This window comes from Orycteropus afer, unplaced genomic scaffold (assembly GCF_000298275.1).
Source record: "Orycteropus afer afer isolate SDZICR_OR568_19922 unplaced genomic scaffold, OryAfe1.0 scaffold00109, whole genome shotgun sequence".
Lineage (NCBI taxonomy): Eukaryota > Metazoa > Chordata > Mammalia > Tubulidentata > Orycteropodidae > Orycteropus > Orycteropus afer.
Genome location: NW_006921696.1, coordinates 4,317,641 through 4,338,993, shown reverse-complemented (window position 1 = coordinate 4,338,993; position 21,353 = coordinate 4,317,641). Strand labels below are relative to the sequence as shown.

Genomic DNA, 21,353 nt, shown 5'->3' with positions numbered 1-21,353 from the left:
TTGTTTGTGGGGTCACCATGAGTCAGGACCTAACGTAGCACAGCTAACAACCACAACATATATTATATGTGTGTGTATGTGTGTGCATGTACACACCCATGCACATGAGCGTGCATATCTCTATCTCCTGCTCTGTGCCTGGCACTGAGTTAGACATGGAGAATTTAAGAAAAGCTGACAAGCAAAGCACTATATGATTTCTGAGAGGGGGAAGAAAAACACACATACATACAAGAATTCTGAACATCAGGAAAAAAATGAACGAGGTCCATTTTCAGGCTTATTAATCAAAAGTTTCCAGAGATAACTCTCTTCCTAAGAAATAGAAGAAAATGGTAAGTAAGGAAGAAAAAATTAAAATTGAGTAACAATAACAATAATAATTGCTATTATTCCTGTCCTATTTACTATCCTATCCTGTTTACTATCCACTAGGCATTGTCCTCCCATTATGTACCAGGTACTGTGTCAGACAAGCAAAGCACTGAATTTCTGTGCAAGTAGAGAAGTGCTTGTAAAAAAAAAGTAAAAGTAAGTTAAAAAAAAAAAAAAGGCATGAATTTTGGATATCAGAAAATCACAGATAAGCTACATTTTTAGGCTTGCTTGTAGGAACCAATCCTAAGAACTGATAGTGAATGTTTAATTGGTTTATAAAGAATGAAACACAACTGGTAAATCCTTAAATGTCAATAGAAAGCTGTATGCTGGTGTTAACTTATCTGGCCACCCTTTTCACCATAACTAATCAAATCTAGAGTCCCAGTGGTGCAAAGAGTTAAGCATTATGCTGCTAACAGAAAGGTGGGAGGCTTGAGTCCACCTAGAGGCACCTCAAAAGACAGACCTGGTGATCTATTTCAAGAAAAAATCAGCCATTGAAAACCCGATGGAGAACAGTTCTAATGTGAGACACATGAGGTTGCCATGACTAAGAGTCGATTCAACAGCAACAGCATTGTTTTTCAGTTTTTTGTTTTGTTTTGTTTTTAAATGTTTTTTATTGTGGGGAAAATATATGTAACACAACACTTGCCAATTCAATGTTTTTTATATGTACAATTCAGTGACATCACATTAATCATGTTATACAACCATCATCAGACTATAACTGGTTTTACCAAGTCCACTCTTCAGAAGGAAGATGGGGCAATTTACTTCCATAGTGAGGAGCTCTGGTAGCGTAGTGGCTAAAGCACTTGACTGATAAACAGAAGGCTGGCGGTTCAAACCCACCCACCACTCCTCAGAAGGAAAGTTGGGCAATCCTACTTCCGTAGTGATACTGCCTCGGAAACCCAAGGAGGGGTCGCTTTGAGTCGGGGCTGACTCGACCGCACATAACAACAACAACAACACTTCCATAGTGATACTGCCTTGGAAACCCAAGGAGGGGTCATTATGAGTTGGGTCCGACTCTATGGCACATAACAACAACAAATTTAAACACTGCACCACTTTTGATCCCAGTTTCCAACAGCAACTTATTTTTTTCTTCTGTAGGAGTTGGAGCAATGACATGGTCTCCACTTGCCTGTGGTATCATCTCAGGGAAATACGGAAATGGAGTGCCTGAAAGTTCGAGGGCTTCTCTGAAGGTATTTTTCTCAACCTCTAGATAAGTGGCTTTTCATGGAGTCTGGGGATGGGAAGGAAAGTTTGAGGTAGAGAAAAGGAAGAAGATTGATTAAAACAGCTCCAAACAGCCTTTGGCTCCCCAGCTCAGACAAAAGTGTGGACCTGGCCAGGATAGTTTCCTCTGGCTTAGCCTTTTGGAGGTCTCTGCTCCAGGCCACTCCTCGGAAGGAAGATGGGGCAATCTACTTCCATAGTGATACTGCCTCAGAAACCCAAGGAAGGGTCGCTATGGGTCGGGTCCAACTGACGGCACATAACAACAACAACAACAACAGCTCCAGGCCAGGTTTAAGTCAGCTTTTTATAACCTGCTGGTGCAGAAAATTCTTCTCCTCTAGGCAAGAGAAATTGCTAAATAACCTGGTTGGACATGTTGGACTTTATCCCCATCTGTTATTTATTCTTAGCTAAAGAAGGCATTTAGCTCCTTGTTTAATATTGATAAAATTTAAGATCCCCTTTCTGGTGGCATAGTGCCTAAGGCACTTGACTGCTAACCAGAAGGCTGGCGGTTCAAACCCACCAGCAGCGCCTCAGAAGGAAGGTTCAGCAATCTACTTCTGTAGTAATACCACCTTGGAAACCCAAGGAGGGGTCGCTATGAGTCAGATCCGATTCAAAGGCAGTGAGTTTGGGTTTTTTTTTTTTTTTTTGGTTTTCTATACGATAGGTGGTACAAACAGTAAACACTCTTAGCTGCTAACCAAAAGTTGGCAGTTTAAGTCCACTTAGAGATGCTTCATGGATCTCTGGTGGTGTAGTGGTTAAGGCATTTGGCTACTAAAAAAGTTGATGGTTTGAACTCACCAGCTTCTCTGCCAAAGAAAGATGAGGCAATCTGCTTCCGTAAAGGTTTACAGACTTGGAAACTCTATGGGGGTTGCTATGAGTCAGAATCAATTCGATGGCTGTGAGTTTGGTTTTGATTTTTTGAGCGATGCCTCAGAAGAAATATCCGGTGATCTACTTCCAAAAACATCAGCCATTGAAAACCCTATGGAGGACAGTTCTCCTCTGACACACATGGGGTCACCGTGGGTCAGAATCAACTCAACAGCAATAGGTGGTGGTGGTTTCTGTATAAAAAAAAAATCTCATTTTACTTTTCTTGACAAAATTTAAGCCACACAGGTTAAATTCACATATGGAAAACTGATGTAGCTGAGTATGGTGTGAGGTTGGTTGCATTTTTATAGTGTATGGGACTGGGAAGAAGGGGTGGTAAGGGAGGGCCACAGGGGACAGATACATAGCAATGCTTCTGTCACTGCAGCTCTATGACTGGAATTTTTAGAAATCATGTCTGGCTGCTGAGTCTTGTAGCTTAAATACTTCTCTGAAGCATAAAGATATCTAAGATCAAAACTAACTCTCCTCTGGAGATTTTGATGGTTAATTTATTAGAAAATACTCTAAATATCTCTCCTTATTAATAATAACATGTCTGTTTTTAAAACTTAAGAGAATGTATAACAACATTAGAATCACAAATTATCCTGTAATGTCAAGGGAGAAAGAATACAGGCATTTCAAAAATTCATTCAGTCAAGCCAAAATCCCCATCAGCAGAACCATAGGTCTGAAACAGCTTCTTGCTTCCATCAGCACAAAATTAGCAGAACAGCTCCAAATCAAGCCTGAAACAAACCACAAAAACCAGACCTATTCCTGGTGACTGGATCTCAATTCATAGCGACCCTATAGCACAAAGTAGAATTGCCTCATGGAATTTCCAAGGCTGCAATCTTTAAAGTATTTGACAGCAAAGATGTCACTTTGAAGACTAAGGTGTGCCTGACCTAAACCATATTATTTTCAATAGCCTTAAATGCCTGTGAGAGTTAGACAATGAATAAGGAAGACCAAAGAAGAATTGATACATTTGCATTGTGGTGTTGGTGAAGAGTGTTGAATGTACCATGGACTGTAGAAGAAAAAACAATCTATCTTAGAGAAAGTACAGCTGAAATGCTCCTTAGAAGCAAAAATGGCCACACTTCATCTTTCATACTTTGGTCATGTTGCCAGAAGGGACTGGAGAAGGATATCATGCTTGGTGAAGTAGAGTTTCAGTGAAGAAGGGGAAGACCCTCCACAAGATGAACTGACCCAGTGGCTGCAACAATGGGTTCAAGCATGTCAGTGATTGTGAGGATGATGCAGGACTGGGGAGTGCTTCGTTCCATTGTAAATAGGATTGCTATGAGTTGAAACTGACTCGATGGCACCTAACAACAACAATGACAATCTTTATAGAACCAGACTGCCCCGTCTTTCTCTTGCAGAGCTGCTGGGGGGTTCAAACTGCCAACATTTTGGTTAACAGCAGGGCCCTTAACCACTGTACCATTCCATGAGCCTGAATCACCAACACTTTAATCAGTGTGGCTGTGACCACCATATGCTTCCCTAATCAGAATCTTCTCAAGACTCTAGGCTTTTCACTTTCCTTTCGACCTGCAAGAGTATTAGCATGCTCTCTGTTGTTGCTGTGTTGTTGTTATGTGCCCTTGAGTTGGACCCAACTCATACGACCCCTCCTTGGGTTTCTGAGGCGGTATCACTACAGAAGCAGGTTGCCCAACCTTCCTTCCAAGGAGTGGCTGGTGGGTTTAAACTGCCAGCCTTCTGGTTAGTAGTCAAGTGCCTCAGGGACTATGCTACCAGAACTCCCTCATACTCTCTAAAATAATACAAATATCTCCTAAAATGTGTTGGTATGGTACAGTTTTGTATAATCACAGAAGTAATTATTGCAGAAATCTTGCTCCTGAAAATTGAAGATTATTCTGAACCAAGTCTAAATAAGTGAAGATTGTTCTGAAAGCAGTCTAAACACAGAAAAACTAAAAAGCATCTTAGGGAGAGGATATAAAAGGAAGAAGGCAAGAAGTGAATGGAGAAGGAAGGGATGGAGGAAGGGATGGAGGAAGGGAAGAACTGATCATTGCAATTTTACTGAGCACCTATGTATTTTCATTCATTTTCCTTTATTTTCTCAAAGAGAAAAGGATACGGATGGATTTTTAGTCATTTATAGTGTAAAATGTTTCTTATGTTCTTTCAGAGACTTTCTGAAAATTCAAACTATTTCCCTGTATTTGTTCTCAGAATATCCCTATATGAGGGTAATCTTCTCCATATGTAGAAACTGAAACACAAAGAGGTCAGTTGGCAATCCAAGACCACATGCTTATAAAAAATAAAGTTGCTATTAGAATCCAGGTCTCCTGGCCCTCTATTTTAATGGTCTCCCCAAAAGACATCTTAATTTCCCTTCAAACCAAAGTTTTTAAAGGAGGAAGAAGTAGCTACACTGTATTTGGCGTGTATGATTGGCTGACCTCCAGCACTACTAGAGAAAAGCTTGCAAAGAAGCTGAATTAACTTTCAGGAATGCACTAACAAAAAGAGAAGACAAAAAAGAGAGAGAGAGAGATGCAATATGTTTGAAGCTGGTTGAGCCAAAAAGCAACTGGAGAAATATGTCTGTTGCTGGATTTTATAAACGTATCTATTCAAACGGCCTTAACAATGCACATTAAGAGCTCCCAACAGATGAAAGACAGGTGATGGTAAAGCCGGCTCCTCTAAAGCTTCACAGACTCTCAAGGCTTCTAAATTACCAACCTGAGTGTTTTCTGGAGTAATATATGTGCACTCAGAGAAGGCACCTGAATAAAGTAACTAAAGCAAAAAAGCGAAGCAAATATCAGGACACTCTGGGAATAAATGAGGATGCTAATAATAACAAAGAAAAAACATTTTAAAGACAGATAACTAGGCAAATAAATAAACAAATTGGCAATCTTCACCTCCCTAAAAAATAGAATATGTAAATGGTTGTTGTTTCACATTGGCGTTGTGAGTTAAACCAATAAAACTAAAATGCAAATGTTTTGTATCTGTTGGGAGTATTGAACTGTAGTTGAAGGATAAATTAACCCAGGGAAAAGAATATTTATCTAGGGCTTTCTTAGGAAGTCTATACCCAGGGGTGGTATAAACAGTTTGCACTCAACTGCTAACTTAAAGAGAAGACCTACTGGCACAGTGGTTAAGCATTTGGATGCTAACCAAAAGGTTGGTGGTTCAAACCCACCCAGCAGCTACACAAAAGACCTGGCGATCTGCTTTTGTGGAGATTGTTTTTATTGTTATGTGCCGTGGAGTCGACCCCGACTCATAGCGACCCCTCCTGGGGTTTCCGAGGTGGTATCACTACGGAAGTAGATTGCCCAACCTTCCTTCTGAGCCACCGCCAGCTTTCTGATTAGCAGTCAAGTGCCTTAGGCACTATGATACCAGAGCTCCCCTTGTAAAGCTTACAGTCTAGGAAATCCTACAGTACAGTTCTACCCTGTCATACAGAGTTGCTATGAGTCAGAATTGACTCAATGACACACAACAACAACAACTAACCTAAAGTTGGCAGTTCAAACCCACTCTGCAGGGCCACAGAAGAAAGGCCTGGTGAGCCACTTCTGTAAAGATGATAGCCAAGAAAACCCTATGGAGCAGTTGCACTCTGCAAGCATGAGGATGCCATGAGTTAGAATCGACTCAACAGCAACAGATTTTTTTTGGTTTTATACCCAGAGAGTTTCCTGGGAGGCCTCATCTTATCTCACTACTCTAACAATGATTTCTAAATCCATGTCATAAGCTCTGACTGCACTGCAAAGCTGCATGTCACTCCTGTGTGCTTATTGGATGTCTCCAACCGTATGTCCCACAGGCATCAGTCACATCCAATAGTATCTATCCTTGTGCCCCAGAACCTGCCCTTCCTCCTAGGTTAACAATGCCTCCACCCAACTATCTGGTCATCCCAGTCAGGTGCCCCCTCTCCTCTCCTGTTCAAGAGGCACCAGTGCTCCATCCTGATCCTTACTCTTTCTACAGTCCCTCCCCTGCTCAGCCCTTTCTTTGATCTTCATTGTTTCTTGCCTGGTTTACTGCAATAGCCTCCCATCTGGCCTCTGATTTCTTCCCCTTTTCTCTATAACTCTGACACTGTGACCAATTATCTTTCCAAAAGATTAATCTGACCATATTACACACTTGCTTAAAATTATTTAATGACTCCCCAACCATTGCTTATAGGATAAAGTTCAAACTCCCCACCAAAGCATTCAAGGAAAACCCCTTGGGATCTGAGCTGAGCCTACTTTTTCATTCTTGTCTCTCCCCTTAGCATACAAAATGCCCTGTATTCTCTCTCTCTTGTCTCCTAGAAATGTCCTTCTTCTCATCCTTTTGTGGAAATCCTTCTCATCCTTAAATATCAAGCTTGGTTGTCTACACTTCCATAAAACCTATCCTAACTTTGTAAAACTGAGATATTTGTACTTTCCTCTATTATCCCATAAACACTTCTTACAGAGTCTTAGATTTTCTGGTTCCAAGTGACAGAAACTGAATCCAAACTAGTTTAATCAAAGAAGGGGATCTCTATTAGTTCACATAGACAATTTTGGGGAAGCTAGGAGTGAGCTGGTCTCAGAGTGACTCCAACTATGGGCTTGACCTTTGTCAGGACTCTCTGTCTCTTGCTCTGTTTTCTCTCTGCACGTGGAGGTCATTTTCTTTTACTGCAAATGATGCCAGGAGAAGAAAAGCAAGTGGCTTCAGGTTTACATCCTTAAAAGCATGTATTCTGAAAGAAAAGAGATGTTTTCTTTATCAGGTTCACTCCAGAGAAGACAAGCTTGGGTCACATGCCAACCTGTCTGACCAATGACAGTGGCCAAATGATGAGGTACTGTGGTCATCAGTTCAGGTCACCCACTCATGTTTTGATGGGATCTTTTCCAGAAAGAGAGAGTAAAAATATGGCTTCTGAGGAAGTCTTTGAGGAGGGCACCCCAACTATAAAATACTTTTCAGGCTACTATTTGTTTACTATTTGTAAACATCTCTAGAGCAGAAACTGAAACTTACTCATCTAACTTGTCATAGGGCCTGGTTTGTAATAGGTGTTCAGTTAATGTTTATTGAATGACTGTGATGAGTCTTAACATAATGTCAACAAAGTCTGATCAAGAGAACAGGTGCATAGCTTTTAAATAGAAATGAATAGTGCAACAAAATGTATTGGCAGATCTCCCCTGTTGTTAGCAAAATGTTTTATTTTGAAAATATAAAAATAAATGGTCCTCAGTCAAAGGAAAATAGGAAACATGCCAACCCAGATGAATCAAAGTTGAGGGACAGCTTTCAAGTACTACAAGTGTTTACATTTAGAAATTAAGGATATAACACCTTATGGTGTAATCTCAGAAGGGAATGTTCATAGCCCCGATATTTTGCCTAAAATCAACCTCAATAGTGGTGACTATGTGGCTGTTTTGAATCAATTACTTTGCTGTTTAAACATAATCAGTGATCTTGGATGCTCTATTATTCTAGAGAAGGTCCAGAGATGGCATAGAGTTGATTCTGCTCATGGCTGTATGGTTGCTGTCTGAGTTCCAATCCAGACTTAACTAACAGTCATCTAGGGGTTTGGGGGTAAGTCTCACAGCCTATTGCTCCTTGTTCTCATTACTATAACATTACCTACAACAAGGGGACACATTATACATTATTATGCATAATGGCCATAGCATCAGGAGAAAGCAAAAAATGAGCTTTAGAAAAACTTAAAGAATTTTGTGACTTTAATAGTCCACTAAGCAGAAGCGAAGAATTCACTCAATGTTCCTTTGGCGTATATTTACTGAGCTGGGCTTTCTGGGCACTAAAGATCCAGAGGTAAATGAAACACAGTCAAGACTCTCAAGTAGTAGCTCAGGGACTTGTGAGACACAATGTGGTAAGTTCCATGTTAGAAGAATCATACCGTTGTATCACAGAGGACTGCCAGTAAAGCTGCACTGCATTAAGAGGAGCCATCCACACTGGATCTGAATATTGGAAGAGATTTCTTTTGACTCCATGGAATCCTAGTTACTCAGCTTCCTCCTTCACAACCATATTAACTGAGCCCCCTCTCTGTGCCAGGCACTGTGCCAAGAGTGGAGACGTTGAGATGAGTAAGAAACCATCCCTGCCTTCCAGTTGCTTAATTTGGAGGGTAGACCAACATGTAAATAAAGCATGACAATGCAATAGGGTAAGCTATATAACAGGATCAGAAGAGGAGATTTCACCTTGGAGCCATGGATTACTGTCTACAGCCAGGTACGTGGGTTTATTAGTGCACAGAGATGCCTGCTGCCAACATTCTTACAACAACACTGACTTATTCATTGTAAGTCATGTATTGTAAGTACATGCTTAAATAATCTTTTACTAAAGCCTCATCTCCTTTTGCTAACACACTTACTCAATCTCTGCCGTCGAGTCAATTCCAACTCACAGCAATACCTCCTTGGGTTTCCGAGGTGATATCGCTACAGAAGTAGGTTGCCCAGTCTTCCTTCCAAGGAGTGGCTGGTGCGTTTGAACTGCTAGCCTTAGAAAGAGTTAAATCTGCCTATTTTCAGACCTACTACTCATCTGTCAGTTTGTTGTACTGTATTGGCTTGTGTGCTGCTATGAGGCTGGAGGCTATGCTACCCAAATTTCAAATACCCAGCAGGGTCACCTATGGTAGGCAGATTTCAGTGTAACTTCCAGACTAAGACTTGGAAGAAGAAAGGGGCCATCCACTTCTTAAAGAATTGGCCAGTGAAAACCGTATGAATAGCAGTCAAACACTGTCTGACATATTACTGGAAAATGTTATGAATAACCCTGAAAGATTGTCTGATATGGTGCCAGAAGATGAGCCCCTCAGGTCGGAAGGCACTCAGAATAGGACTAGGGAAGACCTGCCTCCTCAGAGTAGAGTCAACCCTAATGATGTGGATGGAGTAAAGCTTCAGGACCTCCATTTGCTGATGTGGCATGACTCAAAATGAGAAGAAACAGCTACAGATATCCATTAATAAATGGAATATGGAATGTATGAATTAGGAATCTAGGAAAATTGGAAGTTGTCAAAAATGAAATGGAATGCATAATGATTGATATCCTAGGCATCAGTGAGCTGAAATGGACTGGTGTTGGCCATTTTGAATCAGACAACCATATGATCTACTATGCCAGGAATGACAAATTGAAGAGGAATGGTCTCACATTCATCATCACAAAGAATGTTTCAAGATCTATCCTTAAGTACAATGCTGTCAGTGATAGGATAATATCCATACACCTACAAGGAAGAGAAGTTAATACTAATACCATTCAAATTTACACACTAACCACCAAAGCCAAAGACAAGAAAATTGAAGATTTTTACCAACTTTTGCAGTCTGAAATTGGCCAAACATGCAATCAACATGTGTTGATTACCACTGGTGATTGGAATGCAAAAGTTGGAAACAAAGAAGAATCACCAGTAGTTGGAAAATATGGTCTTAGTAATAGAAATAAGGCTGGAGATTGCATGATAGAATTTTGCAAGACCAACGACTTATTCATTGTAAATACCTTCTTTCAACAACATAAATGGGAGCTGTATGTGTGGACTTCACCAGACAGAATACACAGGAATCTGATTAACTACATGTGTGGAAAGAGTCAATGGAGTAGCTCAGTATCATTAGTCAGAACAAGGTCAGGAGCTGACTGTGGAACAGACCATCAGCTGCTCATATGCAAGTTCAAGTTGAAGTTGAAAACAATTTTTAAAAGTCCATGAGAGCCAAAATATGACCTTGATTATATCCCTCCTGAATTTAGAGACCATTAAAAGAATAGATTTGGTGCACTGAACACCAATGACTGAAAACCAGAGGAATTGTGGGATAACATCAAGAACATCATCCATGAAGAAAGCAAAAGGTCATTAAAAAGACAGGAAAGGAAGAAAAGACCAAGATAGATGTCAGAGAAAACTCTGAAACTTGCCCTTGAATGGAGAGAAATTAAGCAAATGGAAGAAATGACAAGATAAAAGAGCTGAACAGAAGATTTCAAAGAGCAACTTGAGAAGACAAAGTCAATTATTATAATGAAATGTGCAAAGACCTGGAGTTAGAAAACCAAAAGGGAAGAACACACTTGGCATTTCTCAAACTGAAAGAACTGAAGAAAAAATTCAAGCCTTGAGTTGCAATATTGAAAGATCCTATGGGCAAAATATTGCAAGATGCAGAAAACATCAAAAGAAGATGGAAGGAATACACAGAGTCACTGTAGCAAAAATAATTGGTCGATGTTCATCCATTTCAGGAGGTGGCATATAATCAAGAACCAATGGTACTGAAGGAAGAAATCAAAGCTGCACTGAAGGAATTGGTGAAGAATAAGGGTCCAGGAATTAATGGAATATCCATTGGGATGTTTCAACAAACGGATGCCATGCTGGAGACACTCACTCATCTATGCCAAGAAATTTGGAAGACAGCTACTTGGCCAAATGACTGGAAGAGATCCATATTTGTACCCATTCCAAAGAAAGGTGATCGAATAGAATGTGGAAATTAACAGATAATATCATTAATATCACATGCAAAATAATTAAAGATATCTTGCTGAAGAAAATTTAAAAATGGTTACAGCAGTATATTGACAAGAACTTCCAGAAATACAAGCTGGATTCAGAAGTGGACGTGGAAGGAAGGATATCATTGGTGATGTCAGATGGATCTTGGCTGAAAGCAAAGAATACCAGAAAGATGTTTCCTTGTGTTTTATTGACTATGCAAAAGCATTCAATTGTGTGGATCATAACAAATTATGGATAACACAGAAAAGAATGGGAATTCCAGAACACTTAATTGTGTACATGAGGAACCTGAACATAGACCAGGAGGCTACCGTTTGAACAGAAAAAGGGGATACTGCATGGTTTAAAATCAGGAATGGAGTGCATCAGGATTGTATCCTTTCACCATACTTGTTCAATCTGTATGCTGAGCAAATAATCAGAGAAGCCAGACTACATGAAGAGTGTGGCATCGAGATTGGAGGAAGACTCAGTAACAACCTGCAATATACAGACAATGCACATACTGATGGAGATTAAAGACTACAGGCTGCAGTATGGATTACATCTCAAGATAAAGAAGAAAACAAAAATCCTCACAACGGACCAGTAAGCATCATCATGATAAATGGAGAAAAGACCGAAGTTGCCAAAGATTTCTTATTACTTGGTTCTGCAATCAACATTAAGGAAGCAGCAGTCGACACATCAGAGGATATATTGAACTGGGCAAATCTGCTGCAAAAGACCTCTTTAAAGCACTGAAGAGTAAAGATTTCTCTCTGAAGACTAAGGTGCACCTAATGCAAGCCCTTGTATTTTCAATCACCTCATGCATGTGAAAACTGGACAATGAATAAGGAATACTGAAGAAGAGTTGATGCTTTTGAGTTGTGGTGCTGGTGAAGAATACTGAAAGTACCATGGACTGCCAACAGAACTACAAATCTTTCCTGGAAGAAGTGCAGCCAGAGAATGTTCCTTGGAAGTGAGAATGGTCAGACTTTGTCTCATCTACTTTAGTCATGTTGTCCCAAAGGACCATTCCCTGAAGAAGGGTATCAATCTTGGTAAAGTGAAGGGTCAACAAAGAAAGGGAAGGCCCTCAGGGAGATGGATCGACATGGTGGCTGGAACGATGGGCTCAGATATTGCAAGGATTGAGGCTGGCACAGGAACAAGCAGTGTTTCATTCTGTTGTACACAGGGTCGCTATAAGTCAGAGCCGATTCAGCAGCACCTAACAACAACCACAACAACATTTTCAGAACATTTTTATTTCCTCTGGTAAGTATTTGATAAAATCCAATATGCTTTCTTAATGAAAACCTTAAAGAAGATTGGAATAGAGGGGAAATTCATCAGTATGATTGAGAGTATATATGAAAATGCAATAGCCAACATAACTTAATGAACAATATACTTAATGGAGAAAGATTGAGAACTTTCTTCTTGAAATTGGAAACAAGACAAAGCCCACTCTCACCACCTGTGTTCAATATTGTATTAGAAGTCCTGTCCAGTGCAATAAGACAAGAAAAAAGAAATGGAAGGTATTCATATTGGAAAAGAAGAAATAAAGTTATCTCTATTCATGTATGATATAGTCCTATATGTAGAAAATCTCAAAGAGCCCACAAGAGAACTTCTAGAGCTAATAGAGGAATTTAGAAAAATTGTAGGGTACAAGGTCAACAAAGAAAAATCAGCTGGGTTTCTATACACCAGCAATGATAAATCTGAAAAAGAAATTAGAAAAACAATTCCATTTTCAATAACATCTAAGAAGTAAATACCTAGGAATAAATCTAACCAGAGACATGAAGGACTTACACAATGAGAGCTATAAAACACTGCTGAAGGAGATTAAAAAGGACTTAAATAAATGGAAAGATGTTACATGTTCATTAGTTGGAAGACTTAATATTGTTAAGATTTCAGTACTACTCAAAGCACTCTACATATTTAACACAATCTCAAAAATTAAAATTCCAATAGCCTTCCTTACAGAAATATAAAAACCAATCCTCAATTTTATATGGAATGGCAAGAGGCCCCAAATAGCTAAAGCAATGTTGAAAAAGAAGAATAAAGCAGAAGACTCACAGTTACTGATTTTGAAACATACTATACAGCTACAGTAATCAAAACAGCCTGGTATTGGTATAATGATAAACATAGAGACCAAGGGAATGGAATTAAGAGTCCAGAAATAAACCCACACATCTATGGTCAACTAATTTTTGCCAAGTGTGCTAAGTCCATTCGATGGGGAAAGAAAAATCTCTTTAATAAATGGTGTTGGGAAAATTGGATTTCCACATACAGAAAAATGAAACTCCATTCATTCCTCATGCCACATACAAAACAAATTAAAAAAGGATTAAGTATGTAAATATGCAAATTAAACCCATAAAATTCTTAGATGAAAATGCAGGCACCACACTGTCAAGCCAAACTTTTAACAATGGATTATCTAATGAGATACCATTTCACTCCCACTAGGATGGTTAAGATAAAAATAAATAAATAAGTAAATAACAGAAAATAACAAATGTTGACTGGTTGTGGGCAAATTGGAACACTTGCCCATTGCTGGTGGGGATGTGAAATGGTTAAGTCATTGTGGAAAAGAGTGTAGCTATTCCTCAAATAAACTAAAAATACAACTACCATATGATTCAGCAGTATATACTTAAAAGACTTTAAAGCAGTGACTCAAAAAACAGAATATACACCAAAGTTCATTGCAGCACTATTTACCATAGCAAAAAGGTGAAAGCAACCTAAATGCCCATAAACAGATGAATGAATAACAAAATGTAGTACATTTTTGTTGTTGTTAGGTGCCGTTGAGTCATCTCTGACTCACAGCAACATCATTACAGCAGAACGAAACATTGCGTGGTCCTGTGCCAGCCCCACAATCTTTGCTATACCCAAGCCCGTCATTGCAGCCACTGTGTCAATCCATCTCTTTGAGGGCCTTCCCCTTTTTCATTATCCCTCCACTTTGCCAAGAATGATATCCTTTTTCAGGGAATGGTCCCTTCTTACAACACGACCAAAGTAGGTGAGACGAAGTCTGGCCATTCTCACTTCCAAGGAGCATTCCAACTGCACTTCTTCCAGGACAGATTTGTCAGGTCTTTTAGCAGTCCGTGGTGCTTTCAGCATTCTTTGCCAACACCACAACTCAAAAGCATCAACTCTTGTTCGGTCTTCCTTTTTCATTGTCCAGCACTCACATGCATATGAGGTAATTGAAAATACCATGGCTTATGTCAAGCGCACCATAGTCTTCAAGGAAATATCCTTGCTCCTCAGCACCTGAAGTAGGTTCTTTGCAGCAGATTTGCCCAATGTTATACTATATCTGATATATTGACTGCTGTTTCCATTAGTGTTGATTGTAGAACCAAGTTATATGAAGTCTTTGACAACTTCAATCTTTTCTCCATTAATCATGATGCTGCTTATTGGTCCCATTGTGAGGATTTTTGTTTTCTTTATATTGAGGTGTAATCCATACTGCAGACTGTAGTCTTCAGTCTTCCTCAGTAAGTGTTTCAAGTCATCCTCACTTTCAGCAAGCAATGTTGTGTCATCTGTATAACACAGGTTGTCAATGAGTCTTTCTCCAATCCTGATGCCATATTCTTCTTCATAAAGTCCAGCTTCTTGGATTATTTGTTGAACATACAGATTGAATAAGTATGGGGAAGGATACAACCTGTATCGGACAATGTTTCAGTGGTATTCATAAAATTTTCCTATAATATCTCAGACAGTGTTCCACTACTATTCATAAGGTTTTCACTGGCCAATTCTTTGAGAAGTGGATGGCCTCTTCCTTCTTCCAAGTCTGTCTCAGTTTGTAGCTCCACCTAGACCGGTCCACCATGGGCACCCCTGTTGGCACAGCCTCCAGCCTCATAGCAACATGCAAGCCACCACAGTACAACAAACTGACAGACAAGTTTGTCTCCATTAGCTGTTCCAACTGCTCTACTCACTTCCTGGGCTACCCCTTACCTGTTCCTGCCGGCCCTGTCTGCTACTGCTCCCTGCCGCCTGGGAGCTGTGGTGTATACATAAAATAATAGCCAGAAAGAGAAATGAAGTCTTGATATGTGTGTTACAATTTGGATGGAGCTTGAAGACATTATGCTTGCAAAGTAAGGCAGTTACCAGAGGACAAATATTGTAGGACCTCACTTATATAAAATGACAAGAAAAGACAAAAGTACAGAGACCAAAATTTATTAGTTGTTACCAGGGGCAGGCAGAAGAAGGAAAAGTGGGGTTGACGATGATGGAAAAATCACATTGATTACAATTTCAAGCCAATTATTGCAATTGCTGTCAATAAATTCTTGTTGTTGTTGTTGTTATGTGCCGTCGAGTCGGACCCGACTCATAGCAACCCCTCCTTTGGTTTCCGAGGCAGTATCACTACGGAAGTAGATTGTCCCCAATTTGGTTCTGACTCATATTGACCCCATGTACCACGGAACGAAACACTGCTTGGGCTTACACCATCCTCACAATCATTGCTATGCTTGAACCTATTGTTGCAGCCACTGTGACAATCCCACCTTGTTGAAGGTCTTCCCCTTTTTTGTTGTTGTTGATTTTCTACTTTACCAAGCATGATATCCTTCTCCAGGGACTTGTCCTTCCAGATAACAAAGTATGAGAGATGAAGTCCGGCCATTCTCACTTCTAAAGAGCATCCCACTGCACTTCTTCTGAGACAGATTTGTTTTTCTTCTGGCAATCCATGGTATATTCAATACTCTTCTCCAGCATCAAAATTCAAAGGCATCCACTCTTCACAGGTCTTCCTTATTCAAAGTCCAACTATCACATGCATATTGAAGCTATTGAAAAGACAAAATGGCGTGGGTCAGGCACACCTTAGTCTTCAAAGCGACATCTTTGCTCTTTAACACTTTAAAAAGGTCTTTTGCAGCAGATGTGCAAATGCAATACATTGTTATAGTAATTTGTTTTTGAAAAATTAGTCAATTCTTTTATGTTTAGAAGGCAAAAAACAAGCTACATATAAAGCATATTTGTTATAAGAAAGTACAAATATGCCTGATATGTGGTTACGTCCCTTTACCACCTCCATATTTCTATTTCATTGTTTTTTAACTTTTTGTTGTGATTTGGGTGGAAGTTTACAGAGCAAATTCATTTTCCATTCAACAGTTCTTCCATGGGTATTGATTGTGGATCTAAGTGAAATGAAATCCTTGACAACTTCAAACTTTTCTCCATTTATCATGATGTTGCTTTTTATCCAGTGATGAGGATTTTTGTCTTCTTTATGGTGCAGTGTAATCCATATTGAAGGCTGTAGTCTCATCTTCATCAGTAAGCGCTTCAAGTACTCTTCACTTTCAGCAAGCAAGATTGTTCAATCTGCATATCAAAGGTTGTTAATGAGTCTCTCTCCAGTCCTGATACCATATTCTTCTTATAGTTCAGCTTCTCAGATTATTTGCTCAGTATACAGATTGAATAACTATGGTGACAGAATACAACACTGATGTAGACCTTTCCTGATTTTTAACCATTCAGTATGCCCTTGTCTGTTCAAACAACTGCCTCTTCGTCTATGTACAGGTTCCTCATGAGCACAATTAAGTGTTCCAGAATTCCCATTCTTCACAATGTTATCCATAATTTGTTATGATCCATTCAGTTGAATGCCTTTGCATACTCAGTAAAACGGATCTTTTTGGTATTCTTTGCTTTCAGCCAAGATCCATCTGCCATTCACAATGATATCCCTTATCCCACGTCCTCTTCTGAAGCTAGCTTGTATTTCTGGAAGTTCCCAGTCTATGTACTGCTCAACCAGTTTTGAACTGTTTTCAGCAAAATACTTGCAAATGATATTAATGATTTCGTTTGATAATTTCAGCATTCTATTAGATCACCTTTCTTTAGAATGGGCACAAATATAGGCCTCTTCCAGTTGGTTGGCCATGTAGTTGTCTTCCAAATTTCTTGACATAAACTAGTAAGCACTTCCTGCATTGCATCCATTTGTGGAAACATCACAATTGGTATGGTGTCAATTCCTGGAGACTTGTTTATCACCAGTTCCTTCAGTGCAGCTTGGATGTCCTTTTTTCAATACCAGTTCTTGATCATATGCTACCTACTGAAATGGTGGAGTGTCAATCAATTTTTTTTTGTACAGAAACTCTGTATATTCCTTCCATCTTCGTTTGATTCTTCCTGCATCACTCAATATTTTGTGCATAGAATCCTTCCACATTGCAACTAGAGGCCTGAATTTTTTCTTGCATTCTTTCAACTTGAGAGATGCCAAATGTGTTGTTCCCTTTTGGTTTTCTAACTCGAGGTCTTTGCATATTTCATTATAATATTTTTACTATGTCTTCTTGAGTTACCCTTTAAAATCTTCTATTCAGCTCTTTTACTTCATCATTTCTTCTGTTCACTTTAGCTACTCTCCATTCAAGTTTCCCAGTCTCTTCTGACATCCATTTTGGTCTTTTCTTTCTTTTTAATTACTGTTTGCTTCCTTCCTGTATGATGTCTTTGATGTCATCCCACAACTTGTCTGGTCTTTGGTCATTGGTGTCAATATGTTAAATCTATTCTTTAAATGGTCTGTAAATTCAGGTGTGATGTAATCAATTCATATTATGGCTCTCATGGACTTGTTTTCATTTCCTTCAGCTTCAACTAAAACTTGCATATGTATCACTGACCTTGTTCTGAATGATGATATTGAGCTTCCCTATTGTCTCTTCCCACAGATGTAGCAATTTGATTCCTGTGTATTCTATCTGGTGAGGTCCAGATAATAAATGGATAATAACCATTTATGTTGTTGAAAAAAGATACTTGCAATGAATAAGTCATTGCTCTTGCAAAATTCTATCATGGCATCTCCAGCATCATTTCTATCACCAAGACCATATTTCCTAAACACTGATGGTTCTTTTTTGTTTCCAACTTTTGCGTTCCAGTCACCAGTAATTACCAAAGCATCTTGATGGCATGTTTGGTCAATTTTAGACTGCAGAAGTTGGTAAAAATCTTCAATTTCTTTCTTTTTTTAAAAAATTTTTATTGTGATTTGTGTGAAAGTTTACAGAGCAAATTCATTTTCCATGCAGCAGTTCTCATACTCTGTCTCATGATATTGACTGCAATTTTCCACAATGCAACAGCTCTCTTCCCACTTCCTGACATAATTACCACTTGCTTCCCTGTGTCCTTCCCTCCCATGCACTCCTGTCCCCTGAGATATCTCCTTGTGCATACAGACCTTCTATTCTCCCACAATTGATCTCTCCAAGGAGTGTATCTACCTAATGTAAATGTTCAGCTCATATGCCTATCTTTTTTTTTTGACTGGAAGCCACAGGAGTAGGTTCAATTCCAGACCTGAAGGGCAGCTAGGAGCCATAGTTTCAGGGGTTCCACCAGGCTTTTTCAGACCAGCAAACCTGGTCTCTTTATATATATATAGATAAATCTTCAATTTCTTCATATTTGGCTTTAGTGGTTACTTTGTAAATGTGATTAATAGTAGTATTAACTAGTCTTGCTTCTATACATCTAGATAATACCCTATCACTGATAGCACTGTTCTTCAGAATAGATCTTGAAATGTTCTTTTTGACGATGAATGCAACACCATTCCTCTTTAATTTGCCATTCCCTGCTTAGTAGACTATATGATTGTCCAGTTCAAAATGGCAACATCCATCCATTTCAGCTCACTAATGTCTAGGACAGGAGCTCTGGTGGCATAGTAGATAAGGCACTTGACTGTTAACTGGAAGGTCAGAGGTTCAAACCCACCAGCTGCTCCGTGGAAGGAAGACTGTCTCAAGAGAAGCACTATGGTATCTGCATATGTGTGTACATATATACATAAAATGTGTAACCCAATCGTAAAAATCAAAATGCATGGCATATAAATGACCTATTACTACTACTACTCACTGCTATTGAGTCAGATCCAACTCATAGTGACCTCTCCTTGGGTTTCCAAGGCAGTATCCCTATAGAAGTAGATTGCCCAACCTTCCTTCTGAGGAGTGGCTGGTGGGTTTGAACCACCAGCCTTCTGGTTAGCAATAAGATGCCTTTGGCACTATGCCACCAGAGCTCCCATAAATGACATAAGATGCCAAAAATGGAGGTGATCCATAAGATTGATAAATAAGTAATTAAATCAACTACTCTTTATATGTATGATATTTATTGAAAGGGACATTGGCATTCACTGGTAGAATTCTCACCTTCTGTGCAAGACACACAGGTCCTATTTCTAGCCAATGTACCTCATGTATACCCACCACCTATTTGTCAGTGGAGGCCTACCTGTTGCTATGATGCTAAATAGGTTTCAGGGGAGTGCTCATACTAAGACCAGGAAGAAAGGCCTGGAGATCTACTTCTGAAAATCAGCCAATGCAAATCCCATGGATCACAACATTCTAATCCACAACCGATCCAATCATGGGTGTCTTAGTTTGTGTTCTCTAGAGGAGCAAAACCCTCATAGCGACCCCTTCTTGGGTTTCTGAGGTGTATCTCGACAGAAGTAGATTGCTCAGTCTTCCTTCTGAGGAGTGGCTGGTGGGTTTGAATCACCAGCCTTTTGGTTAGCAGTCAAATGCCTTAGCCACTATGCCACCAGAGCTCCTAGTGAAGTGTATATAGATGTATATATATATGGAAAAATTAGTACAAGGAAATTGCTCATACAATTGTGAGGATATGGCTCACACAATTGTGGAGGCTGGCAAGTCCCAAATACATGGGTCAGACAACAGGCCGAAGACCTCTACTAGCTCATGTGGTTGCAGAGGCTAACAAACCCCAAATCTGCAGGTCAGGTGACAGGCTACATGCCTCTGCTGGCTCACAGTGTTGTAGTGGTTGGTGAACCCAAAATATGCAAGTCAAGCTGCAGGCTGGAGGCCTCTGCTGGCTAATGTCTCAGGAACAGTGGTCAGATGAGAACATTACAGGATAGAGAAAGAGAGAGCAAGCTTTGCCAAAACTTCCACTTATATACTGGATGCAGGCCACACCCCCAAGGAAATTCCCCTTCTAAATGATTGACTGTTCACATTAGATCACAAAGTAGAAGGTGATATGTAGTATCTACCAAACCACTGAGAGTTATGGCCTAGCCAAGCTGATATGAAACATTAACCGTCACAGTGGGGATGGTGCAGGACTGGGCAGAGTTTCTTTCAGTTGTACGTGGGGTTGCCATGAGTCAGGGGCTGGCTCTATAGCAGCTAACAATATATACTGAAATCTTAGGAACTCTCCTACTTATAATAAAAAACAATTGCTCAAAAAATATTTGGCTATTAGTTATCAATTTTTTTCTTTTGAATAACATCCAGAGATGTTGGTCCCTGAAAGAGGTTATGAAACTTACTTGAGGATTGGCAATGTTTTTCCCTTTGAGAGCAACAAAAGTAAGTTCAGGGGCTCTGACGCAGCAGAGCCCTGGTGCAGGCAGGCTGCCTGGGCCTGGGTCACAGTGCTCATTGTTCATAATTGTTTATGTTGTCACCACGGGCATCAGTTGTCATCCTGGAGAGATGCTCCAGACCACCCTTCCTCCTGGAAGAAGCCAATGCTTCCCATAGTTAAGGCTACAAAAACTCTTGGCCATCTCCCCACAGCAAACTCTCAAGTAAGGAGCCAGACCACAAGCCTTTGAGATCTCAGAGGCGAGCAGAACAAGGGCGCCTTGCCTTTTTCTCTCTTTCTCATCTGCAAAATCCTTCCAAAACTCATATTAAAACATAAGGTGATTACCCTTCCTTTGGAAAGACTGTCTTAGAAAGATGGAAAAAATACTTACCAAAGCCAAAAGCCAGCAGCCTATTGAAACTGTGTGGGTGGAGGGTCCTTGACACCACAGTGACTACAGGGCTTTGTTTCCTTTCAGATGGTAAAGGGCCAAGGTGGCAATTATGTCACAAATCCACTTAACAGAGAAGTCCGTGGAGCCCCACAGCAGTATGGCTTTTATTATTTTCACTAAAACAGATTAACAGAGTCTTACAAATATTCTTTTTAACTTGGGTGTTGCTGCTTAGTTGTTAACTTTGTACAGAAGAGTATTGTTCCCAGCATCGCATGGTCAAGGCAGAGCCTTCTTGAAAAGTAGAGCACTGAGAAGCTCTAGGAGCTTTTGCTCTTCATATTT

General features: G+C 39.8%; 1 protein-coding gene across 1 annotated transcript in view; it reads left to right on the top strand.

Moving 5' to 3' along the window:
- Positions 1–21,353, top strand: part of KCNAB1 (potassium voltage-gated channel subfamily A regulatory beta subunit 1) — a 593,583-nt gene that overhangs the window by 556,253 nt on the left and 15,977 nt on the right. The window contains exon 11 of the mRNA XM_007943554.2: positions 1,504–1,598. Coding sequence (XP_007941745.1) covers positions 1,504–1,598 — 95 coding nt within the window. The remainder of the gene's footprint in view (positions 1–1,503; positions 1,599–21,353) is intronic.